The sequence below is a fragment of the Eschrichtius robustus genome, chromosome 14 (genome assembly GCF_028021215.1).
Source record: "Eschrichtius robustus isolate mEscRob2 chromosome 14, mEscRob2.pri, whole genome shotgun sequence".
Lineage (NCBI taxonomy): Eukaryota > Metazoa > Chordata > Mammalia > Artiodactyla > Eschrichtiidae > Eschrichtius > Eschrichtius robustus.
Genome location: NC_090837.1, coordinates 82,840,139 through 82,853,194, shown reverse-complemented (window position 1 = coordinate 82,853,194; position 13,056 = coordinate 82,840,139). Strand labels below are relative to the sequence as shown.

At 41.3% G+C, this 13,056-nt stretch overlaps 1 protein-coding gene and 1 long non-coding RNA gene across 3 annotated transcripts in view; one reads left to right on the top strand and one right to left on the bottom strand.

Moving 5' to 3' along the window:
• ATP8B1 (ATPase phospholipid transporting 8B1) overlaps window positions 1-8,797 on the top strand; it is a 108,213-nt gene extending 99,416 nt beyond the window's left edge. Inside the window, exons 23-28 of the mRNA XM_068562587.1 lie at window positions 2,248-2,471; window positions 3,700-3,783; window positions 4,548-4,793; window positions 5,115-5,253; window positions 7,307-7,437; window positions 8,573-8,797. Of these exons, the coding sequence (XP_068418688.1) occupies window positions 2,248-2,471; window positions 3,700-3,783; window positions 4,548-4,793; window positions 5,115-5,253; window positions 7,307-7,437; window positions 8,573-8,797 (1,049 nt within the window). The remainder of the gene's footprint in view (window positions 1-2,247; window positions 2,472-3,699; window positions 3,784-4,547; window positions 4,794-5,114; window positions 5,254-7,306; window positions 7,438-8,572) is intronic.
• The window catches only part of LOC137776293 (uncharacterized), a 63,551-nt gene that overhangs the window by 11,780 nt on the left and 38,715 nt on the right, over window positions 1-13,056 (bottom strand). Inside the window, exons 2-3 of one of the 2 annotated variants that reach the window (XR_011076196.1) lie at window positions 11,858-11,959; window positions 8,551-8,816 (exon numbers count right to left, since the gene is read on the bottom strand). This is a non-coding gene — a long non-coding RNA (uncharacterized lncRNA). The remainder of the gene's footprint in view (window positions 1-8,550; window positions 8,817-11,857; window positions 11,960-13,056) is intronic. The other variant, XR_011076195.1, reaches the window with a different exon arrangement.

Below are 13,056 nucleotides of genomic sequence, written 5' to 3'. Positions count from 1 at the left end.
TTTTACCTACATCAAGAACAATGAACTGAAAGAAATTGTTTGTTGTTTATAAAGAAGTACAGTGAAATTTAAGTGTCCAAAAAATCTGACCATTTGCTAACATGTTTCATGGTTAGTGGTGTAGTCTAGGAGAAGTGGAGGGAATTGCAGTCCACCATGGTTTGCCCCTAGCAAGGATCCAAGGACCCTCGGATGCTGCCCTCTCTCTCCCTTGTGCCTGAAGATGGCTGGTGGGTGTTATTTTCCTTGGTCTAAACCCTGAGAATGAACAAGCAGCATTAGAGAGGCAAGAGGAAACGATCAGTTTGTTAGGGAATTATGAAGTGGCCTACCAGGCAGGCATTTGACACCACATCGGCAACTTCAGGGAAGTCTAGATGCCTCTATTTAGATTTTAGGAAAATACAAAAAAAAGCAGTGTGGCCTGATAAAGTACGTCTGTTCAGTTGCCTTGAGTCACTCTGTAAACTGTGGCAGTGTTCACTTCACATACTGTCCTTGGTCTGCTCGGCAGAGGCTGGACTGGATGTCAGGGCCTGGGGCAGTGGCTCCTCTTCCTGCCTCTGACAGAATCTCAACATTTCCCTGTTATTTGTTCAGGAAAGAAGGCCATGGTTTGGTAGGAAAGAACAGTTTGGCAACCACAACTGGTCATTAAGAACTATTTATGTGTATAAAGAGGTTATAAGTATTGATTGAGATGCAGTTAATTCTATTTGATAGAATTGCAAAGTGTTATTAAAAACTTAGGTTTTGGACAAGTCACCATGTTAATGCCAGACCTTGTATTCTGCAAGTGGGGCAGGAGTTGTGGAGCTTCTTTTAGTTGGAGATTCTGCTGAGCTGGCAGACACTTCTCAGGGTCTGAGTAATAATAGGTTGTATTCTGCAACACATGTTCTAAAAATGATCTCACTTCCATGACTTTTAAGACCTAGATAAAACTCATAATTCTCTAAGTGGAACATATGATTTAATGACTAGTGGGAGGATGGATAAAATTGGGACTTTCATTTTTATCCTTTCTGGAAACCTCCCCCCTCAAAACAACTGTGTGTCTTGAGGTCTCAGTGGGCCATGCATAAGCCTTTGAAAGTTTAACAGTATCTAAGTTTAAACACTTTTGATTGCAAGTACTGGAGAACAGTTCAAGTTAGTTTAAGACAAAAAGAAACCTATTTTAAAAGTTACAAATATGTCTCATGCTGCTCAAGAAGCCAGGCCTCAGGAATATGCTAGAACCAGGACCTGAAGCTGCACCAGGAACCCAGTGTCTGCCCTTCTCTCTCATCCTTTCTCTAGACTACTTCATTTCTCTGCCCCTCAGAAAGAAGTATATCCATCCCACAACTCAAAAATTTACATGTTAAAATTCCAAACACAAACACACCCAAATCCTAATTCCAAAATACCAAGAGACTGAGGGAAACAGATCCCTTTAGGTACTTTAAGCAGGAAGTGATTAATATAGGGGAGCAGGTGCTCACGAAAATTCTGGATGAATTGAAGAAGTAGTTTCTAGGCTGTGTCTGCAAGTCTGCGTCACTTACCAAAGGAGCTTCTAGCTTTGAGGCTCCTCTGAAGAGCTTTCCAATTGAGAAGGCCTTGCAGTTGTTTATCAACATCTGGGCAGCTGGAGAATGGATATGAATTCTGCTGCAGAAATGCCAAAAAGGGAAGGGATGCTGGGCTCCAGTTTGCTTCTGCTTCCAAGTCACAAGCAGGTCCAAACAAGTGGAACTTAATTCACAAAGAGAACCTAGCTGCAAGGGAGTCTGAGCAATGTAGGGTTTTTTATTTGCTTTCCCACCTCTCCAATTAGAACAAAAGTTCTAGAATGAAGGAGAGCCAATTCGTAGTATCTACCATAGATTATGTATCTGCCCATGGCTGACTCAGCTGTGGCCAGGGAGGCAGGGACACATGGTACACATGGATGCCTGGGGCTCACCCTTTGGGTGGGAAGGATGGCTTATGAGCTGGGCAGATAATCCAAATGGAATTCATTACCCACTTGAGATCCTTTCACAGATATTTATGGAGGCCCAACCACGTGCTCTGTTTAGCAACTTGTACTTCTGAGTTCAGAAGCTGGGGGTGGGGGATGGTGAGCAACCGTTTTCACATTTATTGTTTCATAAATTTGAGGGTTTTTTTGTATTGCTATGGAAACATTTTTATCATCTCAATGTTTTGCCTTAAAATAAGCTTATGATTCACAGTTATCTTCTCCCCACCCCCCCACAGCTGCCCACATTGGTGTTGGAATAAGTGGACAAGAAGGCATGCAAGCCGTCATGTCAAGTGACTATTCCTTTGCACAGTTCAGATACTTGCAGAGACTGCTGTTGGTGCACGGCAGGTGGTCTTACATAAGGATGTGCAAGTTCCTACGATACTTCTTTTATAAAAACTTTGCATTTACTTTGGTTCATTTCTGGTACTCCTTCTTCAACGGGTACTCTGCACAGGTAATATACCATCATCATTATTATTATATGAGTAGAGCTCTTCTCTTACATGAATAAAACTACGTCTGAAAAAACTTTTCTTCCCCCTCCATATTTGCAGTTTTTGGTGCTCTCTCTTAACAGCTGAGGTACAGATTAAGTTTATGAACCTTCTAAAATGTTTCTGGTGCTTTAAACATGTTTTATTTTGCCTTTAAAAAGGTAGGATTTGTTCCTGGTCTGTTGGCTTTTGTTTGTGTCTTTGCCGTCACCATAGATTTTTTTTTTTTCTAAGTCACCTTGCCATTAAGAATAGTGATAACAAATTGTTCAACTTTGAAAAAATTGTTCAAATTTAAGTATAAAATTATATTGGGGCTGAAGGGATTATATAAATTAGGGGTGATCATAGATCTAACATCGTATCTCCATTGTTGGTTTTTTAATTTTAACCTTTTGCTGAAATAGGAGTGGGGGCATATCTACGATGTTCAATTGTTGATATGGCAGAAACACACCATTAGCAAAAAACCTGTCAGTGCCTGTGGTTGTCCAAACTTCTTTGATGTTATGCAACAGACAACTGGCATGAGAGGAGGCCAGGTGTAGAAATGGGAGGCCAGGATGTCTTGGGGTTTTGAGCAAGGTTGGGGCCTTCTTCCTGTTTCTGTGCAGGATGGTGTATCACTGTTGGTGCTGAGTAAGCCCATTTCCTCTATCCCCCACTGAGGACTGGGGTGTGCACAGCCTTGCTTATCCTTTTCAGAAGCATCTTTCTTATATTCAAATTCTGTTTTATAAAATGTTTAAATGGAAATGCTGGACTGGCAAGAGAAAAGTAGATCTGAACGGTACTTACATGCTTTTGAACCAGTTGTATGTAATCTAATTCATTAATAAAAGGGATATAAAAGATGATGAACACTGATTTGTTTTCCAGCATTCTTCAAATAGACCAGACTCCTTTTCCAAAAACTTTTTGGAGTCTATTTCCCCACTTATTTTCCGGGGAAGATTATTGCCTGTGGGAAAGCCCTTTGATTCTGTCCATTCCATCAAAACAAACTCGTGCCTGCTACTGGCGTAGCTGGGGAGGGTGTGTGTGTGTGTGTGTGTGTGTGTGTGTGTGTGTGTGTGTGTGTTTACTTTCCCTGGGGACACCCCTGCTTTGAGGGCAGATGCACTTGTGTTAACTAGGTGGGCAATATTTCTTCGTCGGTGACACACAGACTCTGTCATCTCCTCACAGACCGCGTACGAAGACTGGTTCATCACCCTGTACAACGTGCTCTACTCCAGCCTGCCCGTCCTCCTCATGGGGCTGCTTGACCAGGTAGGAGCCTGGCGCTGACAGGGTCGCTTCTGGACAGACTGAGTGACTGTTTCAAAGCAAATATTTCAATGCATTCTTTTGGTTTTCACTTCTTTCTGAGTAAACCCTATTATATTTCTGCTGTCAGGCAACAAGAGTATGCTTGTTTTATAGTAAGAAAAGAGGATTTCTGTGCCTGGGTTGAATTCATCGACAAAAGAGTTTATTACCCTCATTTTGGACACTAAGATTTTCTTGTTAGATACCTAACAGTATGTCTCTACAATAACAACTTAACATATCTTTAAAGAAAATTATTTTAATACCTCCCCAAACTTTCAGGTTTAATTTCCAAATTAGTCTGCATTCTATCTAGTAGCAATTTTTACAGAAACTGCTTTCAAGAATGAAAAGAAGAATTTGGAATTAACTCATCAATGTGTATGTGAAAATGCTTTCCCAAAGTATTAGAAAAAATATATTCTCTCAGAAAGTAAAAACAGGCTTCCTACACTTTTTTTTTTTAAACATTACTGATTTGCTTTAAGTAGCAAAATAACACTACCCTACCTAGTCTCAGGATTAAATATCAAATAATGGTGCACTACAGTAACGAGGCTGCTCTCTGCACAATGAAATTATTCAGGATTTATCGTCTTGTTTAGTTTTTGCCTTCCTAAAACTTAACAAGTTGCAACTCTTTTTGAGATAGAGGTTGTGACGTATCTCTGAGTTCTTTGATCCCGATGGACAGCACTCAACTCTAATTGTGTTTTCCCCTTAAGGATGTGAGTGACAAACTGAGCCTCCGCTTCCCCGGGTTATACGTGGTGGGACAAAGAGACTTACTATTCAACTATAGGAGATTCTTCGTAAGCTTGTTGCACGGGGTTTTAACATCATTGATCCTCTTCTTCATACCTCTTGGAGCTTATCTGCAAACTGTGGGACAGGATGGAGAGGCGCCCTCAGACTACCAATCTTTCGCTGTCACAATTGCCTCTGCTCTTATAATAACAGTCAATTTCCAGGTATGTGGCTTTAGTCGACTGTCTTCAGTACCTGTTGGTACTGTATGCATTTCTGTATGTAGACCAGCATGCACATCCGCCTGGCTCCCATTCTTCCTCCAACTGAGCCTCTGCTGCTTTGCAAATATGAATGGAGGCTATTTTCATCCCTTATACCAAACATATTTCCTGTTTCTTGCCTGAGCCAAAGATAGCTTCTGATTGTTCAGTATTCAAGCCATACCATGCTTAAATTGAATTCTATTTTCAGAATCCTTAGATCCTTTATTTTGTGCTAACTCCCCTAAATGAGTGCTCTGTTTTTCTCTGGTTTCCCAACAGATTGGCTTGGATACTTCTTATTGGACTTTTGTGAATGCTTTTTCAATTTTTGGAAGCATTGCACTTTATTTTGGCATCATGTTTGACTTTCATAGTGCTGGAATACATGTTCTCTTTCCATCTGCATTTCAATTTACAGGTTGGTATTTTCTAAATTCCAAAATTAAATAAATAGAAAAATGTCATTAATTTAGATTCTGACATAGCTTCAGGGTAAGTGAAAACATAAAGTGTAAATTACTGCTAGTGAAAATTAATGTCCTGACTAGAAATTGGGAGTGGTGGGTTGGAAGGGTGGTAACGTGATGGGAGGAAAGCAAATTAAAATAACTAAGCTGTAATTGTGCTTTTTTTCTTCCGTAAAACCTAATACTGGTAGGTTATTGGGAAACTGGGAATACATGTATTGCTGGTAGCACTATAGTTTAATCTTTCTAAAGCACTACCTAGAAATATGTAATGAATTTTTTTGTACATTTTGATCCAGTATTTCCACATGGGGAAAATACCCTAAGATGAAACACACCAAATTTTGGAAAGGTAATCTGTACAAAGACTGTATCACTACAACATTTCTAATTGTCTTTGAAAAATTGGAAATAACCCTAAGACCTAAGAATATCAAATTAGCTAAACAAACTATGAATCCCAGATGATGGAATTCTAGAACTTAAAAGTGGACTGCATCATTGGAAATACGTATACAGAGCAATAAGTAAACTTACGGAAAACAAAACAGCTTACAGCTATATAAAATATATGACAAATTGACAAATGCTAGGATGAAATGATAAATATCAAAAATATTATAAATAGCATGAATTGGAATTTATGAACATCTTATGGATAGAGTAGTTTGGATTCACAGTGGAAAAAAATTCCCCATAAACTCATTTCCCTGTAAAAGATTAGGTTTTTTTTGTTTGTTTTAATGATCAGTTGTTGGGTTATAAAAGACAATTGCTGTGGTAACCCTTTTCTTATTGGGATTGAGCTCATTTTTTTTATGACTGTGTTCTTGCTTACTGACTCTGTGTTTTAAAATTTTAGTACCCAGTTACTTAGAATATTCCCATAGGGAATGTGTTTTAAACCCATACACATTTATGCTATTATTTTTATAAACTCACAGTGTAAGTATAGAAAATATTGTGAGAAATTTGGCTCTAGTTTTAAAATTGAGTAGTATATGGTCACCTGGTTGTATTACAGAATTGAATTGTTACTTCCTCTGACATAAAAACTAGTAGCCAAATTCAGTGATAAAAGCCTAGCTCTACTCAGATGGACATGGGTTTTAATTCAGGAGTTGCCATAGCTATAGTTCTGTTACCTTGGGCAAATTTTTTTACTCTCCACAACTCAGTTTCTTCATGTGATAGAGGGCAATACTCATCTCTCAGAAATGATTAAATGGCATGACCTAAAACACCCAGCATAAGGCTTATCCCACAAATGGCAGTGCCCATTGTTAATATGTGGCGTTTCAAACCAAAACTAGAAATTGGAAGTGCTTTTTTAAGTTCCTGAAAAAAATCCAAAAGTATAAATTGCCTACTTTTCCATTTTTAATTAATGCAATGTCAACAAATGTACTTTCTTTTTTCACTATTTATTTGTTCACTTATATACATTTGCCTTGTTCCAAAAAATTCACGTGCCTAATTCTGCTTTGCTTAGTCTGGTTTTTTTTTGTTTTTGTTTTTTGTTTTTTTTTTTAAGTATTTGTTTATTTATTTATTTATGGCTGTGTTGGGTCTTCGTTTCTGTGCGAGGGCTTTCTCTAGTTGTGGCAAGCGGGGGCCACTCTTCATCGCAGTGCGCGGGCTTCTCACTATCGCGGCCTCCCTTGTTGCCGAGTACAGGCTCCAGACGCGCAGGCTCAGTAGTTGTGGTTCACGGGCCCAGCTGCTCCGTGGCATGTGGGATCTTCCCAGACCAGGGCTCGAACCCGTGTCCCCTGCATTAGCAGGCAGATTCTCAACCACTGCGCCACCAGGGAAGCCCCTTAGTCTGGTTTTAAAATGTACATTCCTTGAGCAGTGGTGGGATGTTTTCGGGAGGGCAATCTGGCTGTAAAAGCTCAGGGAATCCATTTCCACCACAGGGAATCCATTTGTGGACTGTAGAATATTAGCTATGCCCCCCTTGGGATGAAAACCATTGTGATTCATTCTCTGTGCTTTTTCCAGGCACAGCTTCAAATGCTCTGAGACAGCCATATATTTGGTTGACCATCATCTTGACTGTTGCTGTGTGCTTGCTGCCTGTTGTTGCCATACGTTTCTTGTCAATGACCATTTGGCCATCAGAAAGTGATAAGGTATAGAAAAAATAGTCTTCTCCTGACTCTGAGTGCCTCTCACAGAGATCAAAGCATTTCTCCAAAACAGCTTTCCTGCAAAATTCTAAGCTCTTGGGAAGTTTGGTCTGAACATTTTTTAGGACTACTCCTCTTTTTTTTTAACTCCCCCTTGCAAATAAGTCCTTTGGGATTGGTATTTTTGTTTGCTTGCTTTTTATTACAAAAATTACCAAATATCAAAAGGAAAATAGTATAATGAATCCCCATATATCTATCCTCTCAATTTAGCAATTATACTATTAATATTTTGCCCTGCATACAGGTTGGGGTTTTTCTTCATTTAAAGGAAAATGAAAAATCCTCTTGTAGCAGGATCCTTTGAGCTACAAGTAACAGGAAGATATGGCTCAAAATGGTTCAATGATGATGTATCACCTCCACTCACATAATAATTAGGTTTCAGGCTCAGCTGATGGGCAACTTGATGTTATCAAAAAAGAACTGGGGTTTTTTCCATCTCCCCCCTCTGCTGAAAGATGGCTACAGCAGTTCCCGGCATTGCATCCTGACATGTCAATATCCAGGGGAAGATTAAAGACTGATTATGCTGTTGCTTTCCCTTAGGAGCCTGGGAACTTTTTATGGAAGGGCCCAGCACACTTTCCTCAGGTCTCATTAGCCAGAATTAGATCACAGGCCCATTCCTGGACTAGTAGAGAGCAAGGGAAGTCAGTCAGTCCTACCCCTGGGGGTGGCGTCCACATGGAGGAACGTGGCTGTAAGGAGGAGGATGGTACCTGAGTAAACTCCATTTCCATCAGAAAGGAGGAGAGAACAGCTGCTAGGTAGGCAACCTTCACTATCCTCCAGCTCTCCCTCCTACACTGACAAGGGTGTGCGGTAACAACCCGGAAGGAGGCTAACAGTCATTTCTAAACCTGTGCCAGTCTGATTTATGAAATGGAAAGAGCACTAGTTTAGGAGTGGGAATCCTGGCACCCCGTTTTCTAGCTCTGAGGGCTTGGAAACGTCAAGTAACCTGCCTCCCTCCGTTTCCTCCACTTTAAAGCGAGGATGGTTACGCCCGCCCCCCAATGAGGCAGGTGTGCAGCCAGTTCTCTTTAACCTTACCCCATCTCTCTCACTTCCGTAGATTCAGAAGCACCGAAAGCAGTTAAAAGGCGAAGAGCAGTGGAAGCGGCGGCAGAATGTGTTCCGCCGGGGCGTGTCCAGGCGGCGCTCGGCCTACGCTTTCTCCCACCAGCGTGGCTACGCCGACCTCATCTCCTCCGGGCGCAGCATCCGCAAGAAGCGCTATCCCCTGGATGCCGTCATCGCCGATGGGACGGCAGAATACAGGAGAACCATGGAGAGCTGAGGCATTTGCTTCAGGTGACCTGTAGCAAAACAATCACACAAAGTAAATGTCTTCTTTTTGTCCTTTTTTTATGAGACTCGACTTTTTGGGAAAAAAACAATTTGTCACGAGGATGTTGAAGGCAATAACCTTTTTAAAAAGCTACAATACTTGGGTTGGACTACTGCAATAGCAAAGCCAAGGAGACCTTTTGAAAAGTCATATTATTCAACTGTTGATGTTTTGATTCAAAGTGAACGTTTTTAACCCCATCTCAATCTAGGACAAGAGAATTAGAAAATGTCTTATTTCAGTTCAAATGGTATTGTACTATAAAATTACAATTAGATTTTCCTGTCTGGGATCTTCAGCACAAATTTCCCAGAGGCTCCTTTTTTCCTGGAGTCCACCTTACTAACAAAGATCTTTTATTTACAATGGTAATGACGAAAGATTCATGAATGTTCATCCCCTAGAAGCTAAGTGGTCTGATGACTTTTTCAGAGTTGATAATGGGGCTGCTTGGTTTCATGTTCTCATATTGGTTTACTAATTCAGCTCAATCAACGAAAATTACTTCACATTTCATAAGTACAAGGTTTTGATCTGTTTCGGTTTACTACCAGGTTAAAAGAGCACATTACATACATTTACTCTTACTAATATATATTATTTCAGACACTTCCTGTAGTATCAAGTGCGTTTATTTTCTACTGTCATTAAAAAAAAAAGATACATTTAAATATTTATGGGCTTTTTAAAAAAAAGCTTTTAAAAACTGAGGGTATCAGTGATAAATTGCAGCATATTTTGCAGAGCTTTCTTTTGAAAAGCAAACTTTTGTGCCTGCCTATATGTAAAGTATTTTATAAGGGACTTGAACAGAGACCTCACTCTTTGCTACTTGTCTTGTGTCTTGAGAGAAAAGGCTGTTGGTAGCCATATTTCTAAGACTAACAAACAGTGTATCATTTTAAAACTGAAGATAACTTTAGGCAATTATGGAAACTATCCTCAAAGAGGTAAAAGTTATTTATCCAGGGGCTTTTCTCACTCTATGTTTCACACACTAGTTTCCATATTTCAGTGAAGACAGAGAAGTGTCTTCAATGATTCTGTTCTTTACCATTAGGTTGTGAATGTTCACAATATCTGTTCCTTTGAGTTCCTTATGAGGAAATCACAGCATGTATATAGTTCATTGTCTAGATATGAAAAGAATATAGCTCGTTAGTCTACAGAAGTAAATTTCCGGAAGTTTACAACTTTTATCTTGTAAATTTAAAAATTGTAAGTTTTTTTGTGTAATTCTGTCAGTTTCAGATTTCTCTCCCGTTTTGCAAATTGTGGGAAAGGTCGACAATGCAAATGTGTCAAAGACTTACATGGTTGGGTGCAATATTAACAATTTTAAAATGCAAATTGCTTTGGATAAATTATTTCTATATTCTGTAAATCTGAGATTAATGTATATTTTTGTTTAAAAAATAAATGCTTTAGTAAAATCTTTGGAAGTACAATCTTTTAAAATATTTTTTAAGTTGGGTTCTTTATTTTAGACTGGGGCAGATGATGGAAGAATCTAGGCCTGCCTGGTTTTTAAAGGAACATAGGTGGTAAGAAGTAAGTTACTGGCAGGGTACTAAGTGTTAGGGTCAAAGTGGCTGAGAAAAGGATCCGACTACAGAGGCAGAGAGTATGGATTTATAGTGGGCAAGACCAACTGTATCCCGGGAGGGTGCATCTTAGGATATTAGGGAACAACTTTTCCAAGTGACCTCAACTCTTTGGAGCCAGAATAAAAGCAAAGGTAAGCCCTGACCAAAAGTAGGGGCTGGGAAGTGAGTAGAAAAATGAGCAAAGGGGAATTAGGCTATTGAAGGGCAGGAGAGCAGGTAAGGACAAGGAGGGATGCGTGAGGCTGGAGGAGGGCCGAGTCTGATGAGCTAGCTGCAGGACAGGTAGTCAGTTCCTGGACAGTAAGGAAAGCTGTGACCCCATTAGGGAAATGTGACAGACGAGGAGGTTCTTTGCAGGAGGACAGAGATGGGGGACTTTTCTGGGAGGCATAATTAGTAGCAGGTGAAGAGAGAGTATCAGTCTAGCAGTGTTCTGTAAGGTAGGAAATCAGGACCCTGCTCTTTGCTATTTTAAAACGGACAGCCTGCTTCCAGAGTGGAATTCCATATCTACATCAGGGCAACCCGTTAGAAATGGGTGGGAGGAGACAGGACAGACTATTAGCCTCTGCAATAGAAATGGTATGAGAAAACCTGAGCAGACCTGGGAGATGGTCCCTTAAAAAATATTAAGGTCCATTTTTTCCTTAGGATATACTACTGTATTTAAATTGGTGGAGGAATAAATGTTTTTAACCAAAGAGCACCACCTAAAGGTTCTTACTGATGTTCAGTACCAGAAACTGTTCAGTAAAGGCATCTGATGGGGATAAAATGGTTCTTAAGAGACTCCAGTGTGATAGCAAAATGTACCCTAATGGAATCTAAATATGTTTTAACAGTTGCTGCCTTCATGTGATGTGAATGAAGCTTAGGAAAATTTTAAGACAGCTTCTAAAAGTCTTGTCAGAATCTGCTGCTAAGTTATAGCTGTAATAAAACTTCTGGTGCATGGGACGTCCCTGGTGGCGCAATGGCTAAGAATCTGCCTGCCAATGCAGGGGACACGGGTTTGAGCCCTGGTCCGGGAAGATCCCACATGCCACGGAGCAACTAAGCCAGTGTGCCACAACTACTGAGCCTGCGCTCTAGAGCCCGCAAGCCACAACTACTGCAGCCTGAGTGCCTAGAGGCCTGTGCTCCACAACAAAGAGAAGCCACCACAATGAGAAGCCCGCACACCGCAACAAAGAGTAGCCTCTGCTCGCCACAACTAGACAGAGCCCGCACACAGCAACGAAGACCCAACGCAGCCAAAAAATAAATAAATAAATTTATATTTAAAAAAAAAAAAAAAAGGCTCATGCTCTCAGACCCACCTGCACCAGGGCCCAGCACAGAAGGACCCAGCTGAAATGCCTGAAATGCACCCAGACTTTATGTAAGAAGCTTTATTGCTTACCTTAGAGTGTTGGTCCGAGGAGCAGAGATCAGATTTAACACACATGCCTGCTGGGGTTCCCTCCAAGGACAAAGGCTGGTGGACGCCATCTTTGTCTCACTCCTGCCGGCAGGGCACCATCTTTTTAGTATTTTAATCTACGTTCTTTTTTTTCCCCCAGTCGGCACCATCTTTATGCCTTCCCTATGCTGCAATCTAGAGCACCAGTATCTCCCAGAGGGGAGCTTTTACATGCATCTGGTATCCTTTTTTTATGTCTGGTACCCTGGTTTTTGTGGCTACAACTCAGGGGACACCCCTGATTGCCTGGCTCTGGCGGCCAGTGGGGCTTATGCTCATGGGTCCAGCAGGAGTGTAACCAACAGCGAAAGAGTTCTTAACTGGCTGCCATCTCCAGGGCACAGCAAGAGGCAACAGTCCAGGAGTCTTACTATGAGAGGCCCACTAACTTATCTGCATAAGTGTGGCCTGAGGAGCAGACTTCCAAGGAAGCACACATCTAAGTGTCTACTGTAATGCTCTCCAGCAACCTCAGAGGGTGAGCACTCTCTTTGCGCTTTCACCCCACAGCCATCAGAGCACTACTATCTCCCAGGGAGGAGCTCATACATGTGTCTGGTCCCAGATTTTACATCTGCTGCCTCGGTTTTTGTGGCTGCCGCCTAGGGGATGCCCCTTAATCACCTGCCTCTGGGGGCCAGCAGGGCTTGTGCTCCTGGGTCCCATGGCGTTATAATAAATGGGGAGATAGTTCTTGGCCTGCTACCACCCCCAGGGCACAGTGAGACGGCAGACTTAAACAAACCCCAGTCTTTCTGTGATAAAGGAATATTTGCTCGTCCTGGAGCTTTGGCCTGAGGGGCAGGCTTCTGGTTGGATGTAGGGACCTACTGAGATGCTCTCCTTGAACAAAAGCTGGAGGACACCATTTTTGTGCTCTCCATCTGCCGACCAGTATCTCCCAGACAGCAGTTTGTACAGTTGTCTGGAGCCCTAATTTTTGTGACTGATACCCAGGGGGACACTTCTAGGGTATCCAGCTTTTGCAGCCAGCAGGGCTTATGCTTGCAGTCCTTCAGTACTGTATATATTTGTATATACTGCTACCTGAGAGTCTAACTTCCAATAAGCCTGCTAACTGAGATCCTCCTCTATGGGATACTGACAGGTCTTGCACACGCTCAACAACTGAGAGCCTC